At 40.9% G+C, this 18,684-nt stretch overlaps 1 protein-coding gene across 5 annotated transcripts in view; it reads right to left on the reverse strand.

Annotated features, from left to right (window-relative positions):
- LOC147228818 (phospholipid phosphatase-related protein type 5-like) overlaps window positions 1–18,684 on the reverse strand; it is a 57,200-nt gene that overhangs the window by 7,007 nt on the left and 31,509 nt on the right. For 4 of the 5 annotated variants that reach the window (XM_086157103.1, XM_086157104.1, XM_086157102.1 and 1 more), the window contains exon 3: window positions 15,620–15,808. The exons of the other annotated variant lie outside the window; for it this stretch is intronic. In XM_086157103.1, the coding sequence (XP_086013229.1) occupies window positions 15,620–15,808 (189 nt within the window). The remainder of the gene's footprint in view (window positions 1–15,619; window positions 15,809–18,684) is intronic. 5 annotated transcript variants of the gene reach the window in all.

Below are 18,684 nucleotides of genomic sequence, written 5' to 3' on the forward strand. Positions count from 1 at the left end.
CGGGCGGAAGAGCAGCTCTGCCTCCGCGGTGGCGAGGCTGATAAAATCAGCACCTCGATAAAGAAAGCCGCTCTCACACTACTGAAGTGATTGAAAAGTGATTGATTTTAACAAATGTAATGGATTGGGGAGCGCTTATATAATGTCTGCCGACTGTTGCTCATGCTGCTATATAAAGACTCTTGGTCAGCGTGTTATAAAATACAATTTTTTTCAGTCTATAAGTCACACTTTTTGTCATGATTTGGCTGGTCCTGCAACTTATACTGAGGTGCGACATATATATTGAAATATATACGGTAATTTCATTTGTTCGTTATTTTCACATTGACAGCCGCGAGTATGTGCTCTAGGCTTGTGTGCCAGTATCTGCTACTCCTATTACTCCGGTAATGAAAATTCTAAATGTAAGCATTAACTTATAAAGACAACTGAGTAAGAATTAACACAAATGTCCCCAAAAGGAAAATCATTGTCTGCAGATTACAAGCTGAAAGTAGTGAAATACGCAGCTGAAACAATAATTGAGCAGCAGAAAGAAAGTTTGGAGTGAGCGAGAAACTAGTGAGGGACTGGTAAAAAGTGAAGGATACTCTTAACTGCAATGAAGAAAACAAAAAAAAAAAGCTAATCGCAGGCTAAAAGCTAGATGGCCAAAGCTAGAGGAACAAGTTCACAAATAGGTACTTGAACAATGTACTGCGGGGAGAGGCTTGTCAATGGTGCAGTTACATTTCCATGCCCAGGTAGTTGCCAAGGCGATGAATATAAATGACTTCACGGGAGGACCTTCTTGGTGTTACCGCTTCATGCTGTGCAACCACCTCTCTATCAGAGCACGGACAACCATGTCCCAAAAACAGCCACGCAGAGGAGGAAGCGGTCTGCCGCCTACCTGTGGAGTTGGCGGAGTTGCTCAGAAGTGACACCAAGGATGAAAAATTCAATGGATCTATCAATTTGGAGGGAGATCAAGAGTTTGGTAAACTTATTATGCTATGTTGTTTGTACTATAGTTAGATGAATAGCTGTTAATATATTACGTGAACATACCAGACACCTGTTCAACCTGTTGTTCTCTATTCTATTGTTATTACCATTGTAACGACCCTGCGGTGCTGTTTAGAGGAATGTAAAAAGTTATGTGATTTCCTAACGGCTGTGAATGGGTTTTGAGATGAGAAAGAGCAAGGAGGCAGGGTGGGAGCAGAGAGAGAGCGCTGTGACAAAGAAGATTAAGTGGAGCCACAGTTTCTTAACTGTTATAATTGTTCTAATAAAGATAAGGTTTAACTAGCAAAGAGTCATCGTTGGGTACATCCGCTCAGACATTACACTGTAACTTGCCCCTCAAGTTGAAATGTCTGTGCTTGATCTCATATAAATTTCTCCCCAAAAATGCGACTTATAGTCCAGTGCGACTTACATTTGTTTTTTTTTTTCCTTCTTCATTTTGCATTTTTTTGCTGGTGCGACTTTTACTCCGGAGCGACTTATAGTATGGAAAATAGGGTAAGCTATTATTTCATTGCATTTGTACTCGATATGTTTACTATAAGTAAGGTGGTGAGTTCTTCATTCCAGTTCCTTCAGCGCATGTCACTTTTTTTGAAATTTAATAAATCTGGATCCAATGATCTGAACAGACGATAACATGGGACTCTCAATACTCCAGTCACAGATGAGCTGCTCATTGTTTGGTGCCTGTAAATCTTAACATCTAAAATTGTGGAAACCAGGGCAGAACCATGTGGTGCGATCATGGGTACACATGCAAGTACACATGCAAGACACAAAACATTTCCTAATGTCTGCGAATGAACGATCCCGGCGTTGATGACTGTATCTGCTGCAACATTATGATTACATTAAAGATTTAGAAAGTTTTCTTTTTTTCTGTCAGCGAAGATATGGCTGCTCAAATTTCAAGTTCAGATGAAGGAATGACATTCATTCTGAAGCTGGAGAAATGAAATCAAAGGAAGCTGAAAAAACGCAATTTGAAATAAAATCAGCGCTGCGGTCAGAGGCTTTGGAGTGATGAGATGAACTCCAGCTGAGGGTTTGAATATTTATACATATATATATATATTTTTTTTTTTCTAATGTTTTAATCTTATACAGGCTATAGATCTTCAATATTAATAGTGACTTGCCATGGATGCTTGACATTGAGATGAAAAAGCAATGAATCATTAAACCCTCTTGATATAAAGACACATATTCATTAATGGGATTCACGGAGCATGGTTGATACAGACATTAAAGAATAGAATATTTCAAAAGCTACTACAATGCAGTGGCGAGGAAACCAGTCAGACTTGATGTATCCATCTAAGACAGACTCCAGAACTGACGTGAGGTGAGAGTAGATTCCGACACTGGTGTGTATGTATAAAGCCCAAACTTTTGTTTACAGACGGTTTTCTATTCCCTGCTCATTTCATGAGTAAGGGCCAGTGTCTCGAAAGATCGATTCCAGTTTTCCCAAAGTCCAACTCCCTTTGTTTGAACCCATTAAATCTGGTGACAGTAGCCTCATATATTGGGGAAAGTACTCCTGACCCGGAGTGGAAACACTGGAGATCCTAGGCTCGAGACCAGTGAAAGGTTCATAAACTGAGCGAAAGCAGAAAATACATGTGCTCGCCTTGCCTGTGATTGCAGCACGACTGCACTCTTGCAGTCCTTGAAAGCGCTTGTGAGAAGCGACTGAGGGGAGAAAAGACTGAAGCAGAGTGGACCCCCCATTCTTTCTCCTGATTATATCCATTTGCAGCCGGGTGAGCAGACGGCACAGGAGAGTTTTAAATTTTGCACAGTGGAAATGAATCTATCGGAAAACAAGATTAAATATTGAGGAAAGGAAGGTGACACGGTGTAGAAGTCGTGAGAGCAACAAGGCCAAGAAAGTTCTGCTCTTTTGTGCGGCGTGCTGGACTAGAGACTTTGAGGGATCGAGGCTCACAGGCAGTTCCAGTAAGTGGAAGTGAAATGATACATTAGTTATCAAAGAGAGATCAAACAGAATAGCTTAATCCTGTAGCTTAAGTGAACATGTAGTGAAGATAAAGTGGCTTTGGTGGGTAAAGTGGAGATGTTGGGAAAGTACCCCGCCCTCCCGACTCCGTTTGGAAACCAAAAACCCAGAGGCAAAGAAAAATTCAAGCAGTCTGTAGAAGAGGCCTTTTTTGTTGGCATGGCTATGAGAACACGTGCGTGACCATGGTGATGCCATGCAGTCATAGATCAGCATGAAAAAAAATAAAACATGTTTTTTCCAGTTTCTAACTGCCTCAGGGAAAGATGTCCATGTGTCTGATCCAAGTTTGTCAAACAGCAAATTGTCTCCGGGATATAATGACATTGTGTTATATCTTCGAGATTCTTCTAAACTACTGATATGTCAGTTGATATTTTTATTTATTTCTTTTTTACTTTGCTCACTGTCTCCCAAAGCCTTTAAAAATGTGATTCAAATGACGGATCATTTGTTTTCAGCAGCAGGAGTTTGCCTGAGAATGTGTGATGAGCTCAAAGCCACTGATAATAATACAGGAACCATTTCTCTGGGCTTTTCTCTCGATGACCCTCCACATGGTGCCTGTCTCGACATTTTGGAAGTGGTTGCTGTGTCTAATCTTTTCCCATCCGGTCACTTACTCTTTTCATTTATGACCAGCCAATGTGCTCACTTTGATTCGATTGTGAAAAGGCTCCCTCTGATTCTGTTACATGCTCCCTTTGATAGCCATTCAAAACCCACTATGTGGATCTCAAGTCCTTTTCTCCCCAATGCTGCTGAAAGGTTGCTTCCTCCTGCTTAAATGCACATCCTCTCTCATCACAACAAAATGTCAGAAGGCAAAAAAACCCAAATGCATTCACAGCATAAGTTAACCTTTTCAAGGGGGTTTGCACAAACAACAGCATCCGAAATCCAGCATCACGTTTATGAGCAGGAATCACAAAAGAAGGCGAGGGTTTTTGCAGAAAGATGCTAACATGAAACACGATGTGAAAGAGTGGGGGGAAAAAAGGAATCTGTCTGTTGCCATCTCTTGAATCTCTGGGAAATTCTATCATGCTGAGTTTAAGTTTTTCACCATGAAACCCTTGTGCTCACCGCTTGTCGCATTATTTATACAGCCCTATTTGTAAACACACAGGCAACTGGACTTAAACAAACCACCAACAGTCTTGATTCATGGGACGACGGAACTGTGAGTAACTTTAGGTAACGGACATTCATTCATTGGTTGTCTGTACCGTTTATCCTGCACTAATTGTGGTGGGGGAGCTGCAGCCTATCCCTGTTGTCATTGGGCGAGAGGCAGGGTTCACCCTGGACCGGCCCACCAGTCAATCACATGGGCAAATATAGATACATACAACCATTCACTCTCATTCACATGTCTGGGCAATTTAGGGAGCTCCGCTGAACTTCGTGCATGTTTCTGAACTGGGGGAACCCACACAGACACAAGGGAGAACATACATACTCGACACAGAGGCCCCCTGTTGCAGTTGAACCAGGGACCTTCTTCCTATGAGACGGAAGCACTAGGTAAGGAACATTTAACTCAATAAAAGAGGGGCTCAAATAAACTGCCGAATGTTTCTGAATTGAAAGGTCACTTGTGGCCCAGCCTTCAGGCTTTACAGGAAAGGTGATATGTGGGTGTGTCTTCCTGAATCGAACTGAATGACTTCCCGCACCACCGACAAGTTTTGGTTCTCAATTTGCACACATTATTTTGATGGTTATGATGGGGATTCTGACAAATGCGCTGCTTCAGAAGATGTTGCAACTTTGTGCAGAAACAAACACTCTGAATGCAAATAAGAAAAGATGCTGGGGTTGCGTGTTGGTAGCCTGGAGAATGGACAAATGGCGATGGTCATGATTCTGAATGGTGGAAGTTTCATTTATGAGCTGCCAGGAAAAACCCATGAACATGGAAGGACTATTATCCTGTATAGGAAAGTCTTTGGAAATGAATGTAGAAGAAAGCATTACAGTGTTTTTTCTTTTTGTTGAACAATCAAAATACTTTTCATTGACTTTTTCCATTGTTTGTCCATTTTCTTTTAATATCTAAATGGACCGCTATGGTTCTCTCACTGTTTCATATTTTGCAGCTCCTTCTGTTTTTTCTGTGGCTCAGGATTCAATCAATACATTTAACTTTGTCTTCTGTTGTGCTTGTTCTTGTTTGTAGGCAATCAATGCTTTTTTCCTCTTTCTCCTTTCTCATTTATCAGAGGTTTTGCGGAATCCTGTTCCCACCGGAGTAAATTACAAAGCATCCCCTAAAACCAAAGGATCAGCACTGTGTCTGCGTCTTTCAAAGAACTGCTGCATGTATTTATTGGTTGGTTGTATCTATGAAGTACACATTTTAATGAGCGCTGACTTACCTTCCACTGTCGGGACGTAGTTCCGATACTAAAAGATATGAGATGTTGCTCTGATCCAGATTTATTTTTGATCTTAACTTCATCAATTAGTGGGATTAAAAAGAACGACACTGTAAAAATTATCCTCATAAGTCATTTAAATCTAATGAGGTCAACCCGAGCCCTGGGGCAAGAACTAGGTTTGCGTGCTCTACAATTGCTTTACTTTTACTTTCCATTTTGTTTTTATGATCCAATTTTTTAACTTTTTTACTGTTAGCTCTTAAGATTTTTTTCCCCTTCGATTGAATCTTTGTCTGTCATCTAACCGCAGTCAGTCTACCTAAAGGAGTTTCAACAATATGATGCACGAGGAGTACAGCAGACTTTCCTTTTTTTCCCAATCCAAAGCAGAGATTAGTATGAACCAAAGTATCAGATTCAAAATGATTTCTCATCTCAGAGCTGGCTGATTCCCCTGAAAAATAAGAAGAAAACTTGGGGAGTCACCGGATTATGAACCAAATCAGTAAGAAGTCACGTTCGGCAGATCCATTTCCAAAATGATCATTCCAACAAAAAGTGTTTACTAAGGTAAAGTTCCAGCACTGTAGGAGGCCCATTGGAATGAGCTGAAAATCTGACTTGGCAGCCAATTAGTTCCGAGCAGATGTTACCTGTGTCTTGGAGGCAATTTCAAGGTTTCTCAGGCCGTGCGTATCTTATCCTAGGATAGTCAAAGCAATGAAGAGAGGTCTCAGGTAGACAGACATGAAGGCGCGATTAAAATGCATGCCTTCATCTCTGACTAACGCGGTGACAGATGTTTGGGTTGTAAACACCCGAAGAGCGATACAGGAAGAAGAAATGAAGCTGATGAAAATGACGGAGCACAGGAGAAGGCTTGGCAACCAAACGCCAGGTACGCTCGGAAATTGAAGCCGTAATGTAAATTAATAAAAAAAAGACGAAGCGAGACAGCTGAAAAAGCGCTCTCTCTTTCTCTGTCTGGGAGAGAACGGATTCCCTGTGAAAGGTGTTTGCCTGCAAACTTTTGTGCATCAGCACTATGGAGTCAGAACTCCGAGACATTTTGCAGGGAAAGGGGTAACTTTGGAGTTTTTTTTTTTAAGTGTCAGCAACGGTTGTAAAGCCTGACAACTACACAGATGAAAGTTGAAAAGATGTCAGTGGGAATAGGAAGGCTCAGGGAAGAGAACATCTGGGAGATGAAGAGGAGAAACCGCGACGCCTGCGCAGGCCCTAATTGTCTTGCTTTGGTGACACGGTGACAGTCAATTGTGGGGACGCTCTCGCAAATTCACGACTCTGAACTGTGCTCCTGTGTGCGCTCGTGTGTGTTTGCGGAGGATGAAAAGGAGAAGACTGCAAATAAAAAAAGTAAATCACGAAATTCTGATCATTACGCGTAAGTGCTTCGGAAAAATACATCAAAGCAACACACGCACTTGCACTTTCATCCCGTCGCTGAGCGGCATCGCATGCACACCATGCACGCCGAGGAAAACCAACAGCAATCAGAGCGACTGAGGCCGCATTTAATGCTGATTTGACTTAGCAAGACATAAAAAGCAAATAAAGCCTCGGATGGGGTGACTGTGGATATTTACGCGAGTGTGTGATGGCTTTGGAATTTTCTTTTCATTATTGAGGATATTGTGCGATGGCACTAAATATAGACATAAAATTTTGAGAGCGAAACACAGTGAATCACATCTATTTGTGTTTATCTGTAAACAATATATGTGCGTGGGTTTTTGTGGAAGTGTATTTTTGTACCCTCAAAAATATACTGGCTAGAAGCCGCTCTATATTATTTGTTGTCATGAAAAGAAACACAAAGCGATCATTAGCTTTATGCCTATTCTATATAAACCCTAAACAAACATCCCATGACGTCTGTTGACATTGCAAGGCCAATGCGCTACTTCAAACACACAAGAACATGCCAGCTGCCTTCTCACTCACTCCCGATGTGTAACCATGACAATTTAGCTCCAGCTTCATCATCACCCACACTCTCTTCATCAATCTCCTACCAGCCTCACTCTGCCTGTATACTGTTTCATCCATGGCTGGGCAGCGTTCCCAGGTCCCTGTGGAAACTACCAGAAATATCTCCTTCCAGTGTTTTTGCTCTATAGTTCAGTGCAGACTCAAATAGAAATTTCTACCCTCTTGCTTGCAAAATTTGCCCCCCCCCGTCCCCTCCTTTTCCCCTAAATTTCCCAGCGTTATTCTTCGGTCCAATCACTACTGTCCTTATCTTGCTGTGTCCACCTCCTCACATTCTCCGTTGCATCCCATAAGTTGCCTTTCGGATCCGCCCCAGAGAAGAAACAGAGGGATTTGGGATCAGTGTGGGAAGGGACACTGCAGCTAATCTAGCAGCAATGTTACTGTGAGAGTATTTGCTGGATAAAGAGTTCTCTTCCACGGGTTACAGTGCGTCTTACAGGCCCACGCTGCGGGAGCTGATAGCTGGTCAGACATGTCGACATGGGGCAACATGACTGGCTGTCTCACTTTCTCTGTGTTCTCTGTCTGCTCTGCTGGGCTATGAAGGGATAAAGCCGTGATTATCCCTTATTATCCATGCTCTTTATTAACAGCTCTTTCTCCAAAGCAGGAGCTGCTTATGAAGTCTTTTAGCTCTTATGGTCATCAGTGAAGAAATACATATAGTACACCCACAAGTTGTCCAACAGATACAGCGTAAAACATCAAAATACCAGAGATATTTTCTCCTTGCGTTTATTTTCATTTCGGGGGCTTCTTAGAGATGAGTGAAAAAAAGGTCACTGTACACAAATATTTCATGGTATTGTTTGCTGGCCATGTATAAACTGCTACGTCTTCAGTAACAACACATCAACAAACAGTCTTGAGCATCGTGCCAACAGGCTGAAAAGAGACTTTATCTGACAATCATCAGAACATTTGGGAGGAAAAAGGATTTGATTTGATTCAAAAATTAAATTAGATTTCATGATAAAATGTGAAAAATACAAAATTATGTGTAATTCAAACACAACTCAGTTACTCGCGGCTAACAAAACAGAAAATTAACAGGAGGGGAGAATTTGAGGGGATAACTTGTAGATTATACTATACACTATGGCAAAGCGATGCCTAGTGCACAGCAATCATCCATACTGTCACTGTGATTTGAAAAGCATCATTTTTTTATTATGTTCAGAGGCTCTTCTTCCCACATCAACCCCGGATAAGCCATGATCTATGGAAGTGATCTGTGAATGAGTATTAGCATGGCATGCAAATGTAGTCTCTCATTCATTTCTAATGCTCTTCAGTCAGTTATACAAGACTCCATTATTCATCCTGAGGCTTAACCATTTATAAAACTAGCATTGGGTCGATGCATGAGTGAGAGAGATTTTGCTTATTTGCACACACACAAAAAAACACACGGGTTATGACATTGCATTAAGAACAAAAATGCCAGGAAAACAAGCATGAATCAATTCATAAGCTACAAGCAATAGTCTGCTGCTTGATGAAGATGTTAATTCCATGGGACTGCGTGTTTGAGTGTTTGCTCATGATGATGTGTAGGAGTGTGTGAGTATGATGGAAGGGTGGAGTGACAGAAAGATTAGATTTCATAGCATTGCTTGTCAGAGAAGACATTTCTGATTATAGTAATGGTGGAAGGCAAAAAGTGGAGAGTGAACAGTCAGAAAAGACAACATTTAAGGTTTATGTGGTGCAGAGAGAACATCTTGTTTGTTAGTTCTACCTGAGAGGGCGCAGTGACTGCAAGGTAACACGACACTTATCTTCAAAATAAAAAATCCAGTGTCCAGACTCTTAGTGGCTAATCTATTCTAAATTTAAATTTTAACCATAACTGTTACATGATGTTGCTGAAGCCATTTTCTGAATTCCAGGAGTATTGTTGCAGTGACACATTTAGCTGTTTCAGCAGAGTTTCCTGTCTCCCACTATAATATGTCATTTAATTCACAGTGTTTTCAAGAGGTTCAAAAGATGTCATTAAGCCGGGTCCTGGCCCTGGCCCTAACCCTGTGACAGCCTCCATGGCTGATCCACAGGTTAATCAAACACTGACTGGCATTTCAATCTACAACCTTTGCTTTTTTTTTGGCTAAAGATTATTTTACTGTTTCATTCTTTTTCTAGAAGTCAAGCATATAGTACTTGACTTCTGGAAGTCAAGCATGTAGTGTTATGCTCTGTGTCTTACTGGCAAGTGTACTTGAATGAAGATGAACAAAGTAGTACAGCCATAATTTGTGCATTCTCATGCAGACAATGCAAATGTACTGACAATTATCTCTGATGTCTGTTTTACAAAGTATGACTGAAAAAATCTTTAGAAGTATCACAAGTTCCTGCAACTTAAATAAAACACAGTTACACAGACACGCACGCTCAGCGCAGGGGAAGTTGTCCTGTTCTTGTCACCACTGACAGGTGATCCACAAAAAAATGGCTGAACTTTCCAGAACAAAATATAATAAAACAAACAATCAACTGTGACTCCATATATGCTGCACAAAGGAATGGAAACTAATTTTGCAAATAAATTCAGATGCACTGGTCTCACATGAAAAAAGGAAAAGGACAATCAATTGCAGTGAGGAAATGTAGAGGGGGTAACTCATTGCTGTGTCATACTTGACAGTGACTTTAGAAACTAGTATAAAAAAAGCTGTCGTGATATTTGACAATCTTGACTAACAGACTAAAAATATTTCATTCTATATTACACTTTAATTGTGGTTCATTTAAAACTGCATATATGTGTGATGGATGAAACCTCACGATTTTTAGTTCTTACAGATAAACCCTTTTTTAAGCCTTAAATACCAACACTGACATGGATAGGCTGAAAAAGAAAATAGAAATACATATCAACCAGAATGAAAGGAAAGGCTTACAAGACAGTGGTTAAACCAGCGATGCTGCATGGACTACAAACAGTGACAATGATGAAAAGACAGGAGATAGAGCTGGAGGTCGCAGAGATGAAGATGTTGAGGCTCTCTTTGGGAGCGACGAGGATGGATAGGATCAGGAGTGAGCCCATCAGAGGGACGGCACATGTTAGGTGCTTTGGAGAGAAGGTCGGAGAAGCCGGACTGAGATGGTTCGCTCATGTACAGCGGAGGGATAGAGAATAAATTGGTAGACAGATGCTGGAATTAGAGCTGCCAAGCAAGAGGTCTAGAGAAAAACCAAAGACAAGATTTATGGACGTAGTGAGAGGGGATATGAAGTTAGTTGGTGTGAGAGAGGAGGATACAGAGAGTCAGGTTAGATGGAGAAGGTTGATTCGCTGTGGAGACCCCTGAGGAGAAAGCCAAAAGGAAAGGAAGGAGAAGATCTGGGCTTGAGAGAGGAGATAGGGAACAGTGCTGAAATCAATCCGACTTACAGGGAAAACCAAACTATTTCCTTTCTTTTCAATTGCAGCCATTACCGCCTTCAAAATCAGGTACAGAGATTGGACAGCACACAAGTAGAAAATGGCTCAAGACAGTGAGACACCACACATATCAAGCTACTTCTGAAAACATGACAGCACCAGCAGCACAAAACACTCAACATTTCTCATTTGCTAAACCCTATCATGACTGGACCATGTGGCCTGATGCTGTGCTCCATCCCACTCTCCATTATTCTGTCACATCGCCTCCTCTATGGCTGCTTTTTGAGTTTGTGCTTTTTCCTGTGTTTTATCCTGTGTACTGTTTTTCCAAGTCCCACATTTCTCTCAATGTTTATGTTGCTTCTGCTGCATTTTTAAATCTCAAGGTCTCAAGGGCATTGAAAGGGCATTGAAAAAAAAGGCCCAAAAAACAGAAACTCTTTGCATTTGCACACATTTCCCTTTGCCACGATGGAGTGCTCTAGGGCAAATATATTTGGCATTAAGGGTAGAGCGAAACACGATTACTAGGCAGAAAATAAGAAACACACAATCACATTCCTTAGCTGTTCACAAAAATTGAATGATTGTCACACTGATTTGAATGCATTTTAAACATGTATTTACAATTTGAGCATGTGATTGGTCCCAAGATAAATGCACAAACAGAACTGTGGTCAAAATACACACAGGATCCACAATATACACTTGCATGCAATTGTATCAACAATTAGCAAATGGTTCAAATAGCAATTTACGCGGCTCTTTTAGCAAGGCATGATACTCAGTGAGAATGCTGGTAATGCCATCTGTAAGTGCATCCGTGCGTGTGTGTGTGTATATGTGTGTGGGTGAGGGTGTGTATTTGTCAGACCGTTAGAATAGATTTGCATATTCCTACTATGGCTACACACACACACACACACACACACACACACACACACACACACACATACACACACACGCACACGCACATACACACACACACGCACATACACACACACACACCAACCCCCACTTCCACAGAATCCATGCTCAGTCTTTGTGGATATGCATGCTGTCATCCACCCACACACTTACCTTCACAGATGCACTGAAACTTTCAGCATTTTTGCCAAGTACTGGGCAAGTGCCTCTATTTAACGGATATACTCACCAGCTCACTTCCTTTCTCTTTGTCTCTGCCTAAACCACACACAGGCACGAATACAGCTCGATGATAAATGACGATACATCACCTAACCACAGAATATTTATCTCGGGTTGGACCAAAGAAAAACGCAGGTACTCAATAATTCTTTTGACGACAGTATCGACGTGGATTCAGCATCGCATCGCTTGACCAAGAACCTGGAATTTCGCAATGACGTTCTATCATCATGTGATATTTTAGGATTGGAATTTGCTTAAAGCCTGTTGCTAGTTGCAGGTGGAACCAATCGGTAGGAGTGTCTGTAGGCAGTGGTCTAAATTGTGTTTTGATAAAAAAGGGAAATTATATCATCTGACATCACAAAGCAAAGCTAAAGAGATTGCCTGCTCTGACTTGAAGGTAGCGAAGATACAACTAACCAAAAAACAGAGAATAAATGCATTAAAGGGGTCTTAAATACCAAGTGGACCCTCGCTGGGCTAGACCTTCTGACATTTACCATAAAGTGCAAGATGGCCCAGACCGGGATTATTTCAAAGTATAATGTTGTTTCATAATAGGTTTTTATGAAGGAAAAAGGAGGGAGTTGCCACCTCTGAGGCTGGAAAAAAGAGGGACAGTGAACCCCATCTGAGGTTTTACGTCAGTTGAACAACACCTCAAAGAATAAGTCTCTAATTTTTCAATTAAGGTTGTACCCATGACTGCAAATTACTTTAAAATACAGAATCACTTCTCCTGCATATGCAGTCATGTTGGTGCTGGAGTCAAACCTAGTTTTCACTTGGAGAGAGGCTGGGAACACCTGGGCTGGCCGTCCAACATAGGACCACATATAGAGACCTATAGATGAGGAAGGATCTGGAATGGACACTTTTCTTTGTATAACTGAGATACTGGTACCATATGAGCGGTTACTCCACGCCATATAACTAACAGAATGCATAACAGACAAATTTTGAAGTTATTACACCTTGACAATAACGTAAATTATTGCTTTGCCATCTGTATCGACAGATTTTTATGATATGAAAGACACTTTTTGTTATCTCTGTGTGTGAGAGGCGCCTCTTACTTGACCCCTGTATCACTTGATTCAAAAACAGTTGAGTGTTTTCAGAATATGGTTGGATGGTGATGCACAGGTGGGATGTGATGGCATCTAAACCAGCAGTTGCAAAGAAGTAATCAGCTAACAATTCACCTTTTAGACATAAACCTGCATAGACCTTTGATTCCATCTCTATATTGTCTGATATATTCGAAATAATTGGGAAGCAAGAGTCACTTTTGTATCCTGACAGTTGCTCTAGGTCAAGGTGTTTGTCTGACCTGGCTAGTTTGTTTTAGGTTTTTACAGCATCAGGCGTTGCTGCTATGGAATCACTCTCCGTCTTACCTTTTGCTCCATTCTTCCTTCTTACATTTCCAGTCGTATTTTGCTCTTTCGACATTATAAAACAGATCAGGAATGAAAGCATTCGGAACCCTGCAGTTTGAGTGGCAGTGAAATTGAGGAGAGAAAATTTACACCTGACTAAAAGAAAGAGTTTAATGTGTGCTCACATTTAAAGAAAATGAGCCAGGGATCCATCTACAGTCATTTTGGGGATTATTTTTGATTATTTGCTTCCCTTTTTGACCTAACGGACAGTGATCCTGTTGGCCATTGATGTAGCTGCATCTCATGCATTGAAGTCTTTATCTACAATACATAATTTTACATGTGCATTTTGGTGACAATACCAATTTTGGTCAATTGAGCCTCCGCCGGTGAATTTGTGCCCCCTGTACTCACTGTTGCGTTTCAATAAATATATATATACATTTCTTTATGCCCTCACTTTGATAAACAAAAAAAATAAAAAACAATGGCATTTTCTGCTATATTGCGTGGAACCACTGCACACATTCTGTGTAATGTAGCGGAAAATGCCACCCCTGTCATTTGAGGAAATTGTCTGAGTGTGAGTCTGAGTTTCTCTTTAAGAGAAAACTGAACTCTGCCATTTGGAAATGGTGTTTGGAAAAAAGGTTTTTGGGATGGAATGGTTTCTTGGAGCAAATGAGAACACAGATGCTCAGACCTTCCAAAAAGCCGCTTCACACTCGGGGCGAAATTATGGCACTCCGTTCCCACTTGGCGAAACTCAAATACCCTATTGCTTTCAGCCATTATCTTTTCAACGGCTTGTTAAGTTGGCAAGAGCATGATGTGAACCTACCGTATGTGTTGGAAAAGGATTGAAATCAAGTACATTTGTTCTTGAACTCCTTAAAACAGTCATTCAAAATGTTTAAAAAAATTTGTGGTCGGGGACAAAATTGTAACTTTTATGCAATTCTGTACTAGGGCTCACAGAGCTCAATGTGCAGTGGTTCAAGAAACATGTGCCACATAAAGATGATAAAGATCTTCATCGGCTTGGTGCAAGAGGAGGTTCAGAAGACGTAGAGGATGTTTTACAAATATCAACATAATGGAAGTTGGCGTTGGTGTACACAGCTTTAGACTTTTGTCCTCTGGACGATGTACACATTGGAAGAACAAGCATGTGTAGAAGTGCACGTGACTTGTGGAAACAGCTGCGATAAAGTGTTGCTATAAACTCTTCGTGGGGTATTAAAGTGTCGTGCTGTGACCTTTTCCATGGCACATTTTCTAGATCATGCAAATGTGTTGTCAATTTCATTAAGATGTTCTTGTTTGCTTAATGCGTGCAATCAATGATGTCACAGTTAATTAAGCTTTCAGGGTCACAGTAAATTGGGGGACATTTTTCGAATAAACAGACTTTGGCCAAAGTCTAAAAGTGTTTGAGACAGTTATACTCTTATACGTGGCTCAGAGGCATCCATGTCAAAAACCCACTTAACTGTAGGATATCAAAGAGACAAGCCCTGGAGAGGGGTGGGGGCTAAGACTGACAGTTATGGAAACACAGCTTTGATGCAGATGTGAAACTATTGCATTATTAATAATATTACACAGCAAAAAGTGTGGCTAAGATCAGATGGCTCATTGCCTTTGAGTTGAACAACTATGCGTTATTATTCATCAAACATGATGACAATTATGAAATTACCCTCTAGAAAAGAGTTAGTAGTACTGACTATTAACTGACTCTGTTCATATGCCTGTTGTCAGGGAGGAAGGGAAAAATAGGAGACACACTTTTTGAGTCTTTGGGAAGGAGAAGGTAAAAACAGAAATGTGGTTTTTCTTCTAACGTTTTATTCTGTTAATACAGTGCAGACGTGGGGAAATGCGAGACTGTCTGCATACTAGCTATCTCTAACTGCTCTATGGAGGACAAATATAGTGCCCGTTGCCATGGTTATGCTCGAGAACACATGCACATATAAACAGACCAGTAATACCACGAGGATACACCTACACACATCTCTCCTCTTTCAATCTACAAACGCCACGTGTAGATGGGAGAACTATCACCTTGTGTGCCAAATGTGTGTGTAGGTGTGTATGTGTGTGTGTAGAGGTGCATGTGTGCATCCCATGTTCAAAGAACTGCGTGGACACTAATTTAAGGGAAAGTCCCGTCTGTTCCTGCGTACGTGCATGACGAGGAACCTGTGGAAGTTGAATTGCTTGTTAAACACTGACTCACCGTCACAGTGGGGATGGCGGTAACGAGGGAGTAGACGAGGACAGGAGGTGCCTTGCTGAAGTCCTCGGGTCCTGGGTACGGCTTAGAGTAGGCTTTGTCAAAACAGAAGAAGCCCTGGACGTGCACGGGGAATGTGTCCGTGTACTCAAAGTAGTACGCCAACAAAACCGTCCCGGCCATGATGACCAACTGGAAATAAAACATATTGATTCGAGCTTTAGGATTGGATCCGCGGTGGGGTGAAGTTTGAAAACAATTAAGAGCCGTAAAGAGAGAAGCAGGACATTTTCAGATGCATTTAAAAAAAAACAATATTCCTCCACAGAGAAAAATGATGGATGCCCCTGTAATGTGTAAAATGAATCAAGTGTGAACGGAGAGATAGTGAGGGAAGAGGCTGGGAGAGATAGTGAGGGACAGAGAGAGAGGGAGAGAGATAGAGAGAGAGAGAGAGAGAGAGATGGTGAGAGACAAACAAGGAAAAGAGAGAAAGGGGAAGGAGAGAGGAATGACAGAGATACGGAGGAAGAGAGGGATCCCTTCAGCTGTGTAAGTAAGCTGAGTGGGAGGGTGAGGAAACAAATGGAGGCAAATCAAAGAAGAAAACAGTGTTTTGGGGAAGAGAAGAAGAACTGACTGAGGAGGAGAGAGAAAGAGGGGTTGAGACATAGAAGGCATGAATTAGAGTGGCGTGATACAGACAAGAGGAGGCAGGATGAAGAAACTACACTGGAAACGGGTGGAGGAATGTCTGCATGTATGACTTTCTGAGTAGCTTGAGTTATCATTATGTTACACAGTCTTTCATAACAGTAGCTCAACGAAAAGCACAGGCGATGAAGCATAAAACAAGGCCATTATGCATTCCTTTAAAAAAAAAAAAAGATAAAAATAAATATACATTTGGCGAATAATAAAAATATTCTGTACCAGGGCAACAACATAGTACATCAAGAACATACATAAAAGTGTATTATTCTACACAAATGAGACAAAATAGGCTTATTATTGATTTATAAAAACGGTCAAAACGGCATATATTGATTTGCCAACAGCTCTCCAGGACCAAAAATGTAGTCTGACAGTCTAAAACTCCAAATGTTTTCTTCCAGATGGAGCCAAAAACTATGAATTGAAAGATACGACTACAGGTTTAATGACAGTGTCTTCATTATCTCGAGCCCAGACATTTGTTACATTAACTTGTGGGGTTTTTAAGGACACATTTATCAGCAACAAACAGGCTGAGCCGCCTTGTAGCTGAAGGAATGTCGAGGAGGAGAAGACACAGCAGCTGTTTCTAACGTTTTTGTTTTGATTTACCTCAAAGTAGTTGTGGTATGTAGCATTTTTTAACGATATAACAAACATGAGGACTGGCAAACATTTTCATTTGACAAATACAAATACAAAATAGCCAACGTTTTCAATTCTTAAAGGAAGTCATAACACTTTCAGGATTTATTTGAACCTATAATCTAGTTGGAGGCTGTCATTGGTAGGCAAGCCAACACATGTAACATAAATTGATTCAAGAGCAAAGTAATTTGACTGAAATCGCAACATTTCTTTGTAATGAACGGGCACAAAGATCATGTTCTATAACTATTAACACAGTCTTTAAGAGCTGTGATGCAATGGTGTCCCACTGCGGTGTTTATTTTATATTTTTTACTTACTATACATTCTGCATCGCAGACCTGAAGTCAACAACAGAGTAGCTTCAGTTATTCTCACTGTGCCTTTCACACAGACACCGATACAGCTCTCTGTGCCACCTCCCCGTCAGAGGGGATGCATTCAAATTCATGTCAGGAAGTTTTAGGTTAGGAACAGTAACACAGCAGAATATTCCCACCTACAAACTGATGTGTAAAATTGTTGGACAATTTAGCAGTGTGGCAGGCTTCTTGCAACTAAATATGATAAAACAAGTGAGTGTTACTGATGATTTACTACCTGAAGTAGTGAAGTGAGGATGCTACAGTGGCTGAAAAGTTTTCACAAAGATGTCAAATTACCGAGTATGTTCAAAAAATGTCACAATTTCATCATCATTTGCAAACACGCAACAAGAGACCCAATGAGAAATAATCACTGACCATCTTACCTTCGGTGTGGCTTTTATGAGAGGTGTGATAATTTCTTACTCTGGGCTCACTATGTGTTGGAGTGGCTTGGACAGATGGGATCCTGTGGGTGTAGCTAAAGTGGATTTGGGCCACAAGGGCCACTGGTGATTTTTAAACACACCCCTGTGGCAAACCTTTCAGTCTGAGTTGAGGGCTAATATACAGCCCTTCGGCAATCTTCAATACTGTATGTCACTGAAATAAGAAGCATTGCAGTCTTAGAGCAAACTAGTAATCCATGGAATATGGTGAGGGTTTGTCCAATTTTATTCTTGATTTAGTTTACTTTAAACCCTTCTTCACAGCTTTCATATTTATCAGCTGGCCACTGTGAACTTGAACTTAAGTGTTTGTGAGTGCTTGACTCCTATAGTCGTTATGAGACTGTGATCGATTGGGGGCAGCCTGTGAATAGTCAGTGCAGGCCCAAGAGGTCACGTGTCTGACATTAAATCAGAAGAAGATGTGAGTTGGAAAAAAGGGAAAGCGAGAGAAAGAAATTAATCACAATAGACATAACAAAGGAAAAAAAAAAAATATATATATATACGTATAAAAAAGGTAAAGCCAAAGGTTCTGATCAGGAGTTAAAAAGTACGCTCATTAGATAACAAGCGTTTGAAATTGAGCGGGAAAGTGAAGATGTTAAATATAAATTATATGTTTTAGCTCAGGCTGCAAAAGCAGGGTGTGAACACAAAACAGTATGTGGTCACATGTGAATGGTATGGTGAGACCATAATGACAGTGGAGTGGTTTGAAGACAGGGAAGTTCCAAGCACAATAACTTCTCACTGAAGGAAAGGGGTCATTCTGTTCAGTGTTAGAAACGTTACAACATCTTCTTTTTTATAGGGCAGGGCAATTTTGATGAAAGTGAATTTTGATGGACGTGAACACATCATAGCACTAAATAAACTGTTTTAATGTGAA

This window comes from Fistularia commersonii, chromosome 12 (assembly GCF_037954325.1).
Source record: "Fistularia commersonii isolate RoL2024-O1a breed Wild chromosome 12, RoL_Fcom_v1.0, whole genome shotgun sequence".
NCBI classification, from domain to species: Eukaryota; Metazoa; Chordata; class Actinopteri; order Syngnathiformes; family Fistulariidae; genus Fistularia; species Fistularia commersonii.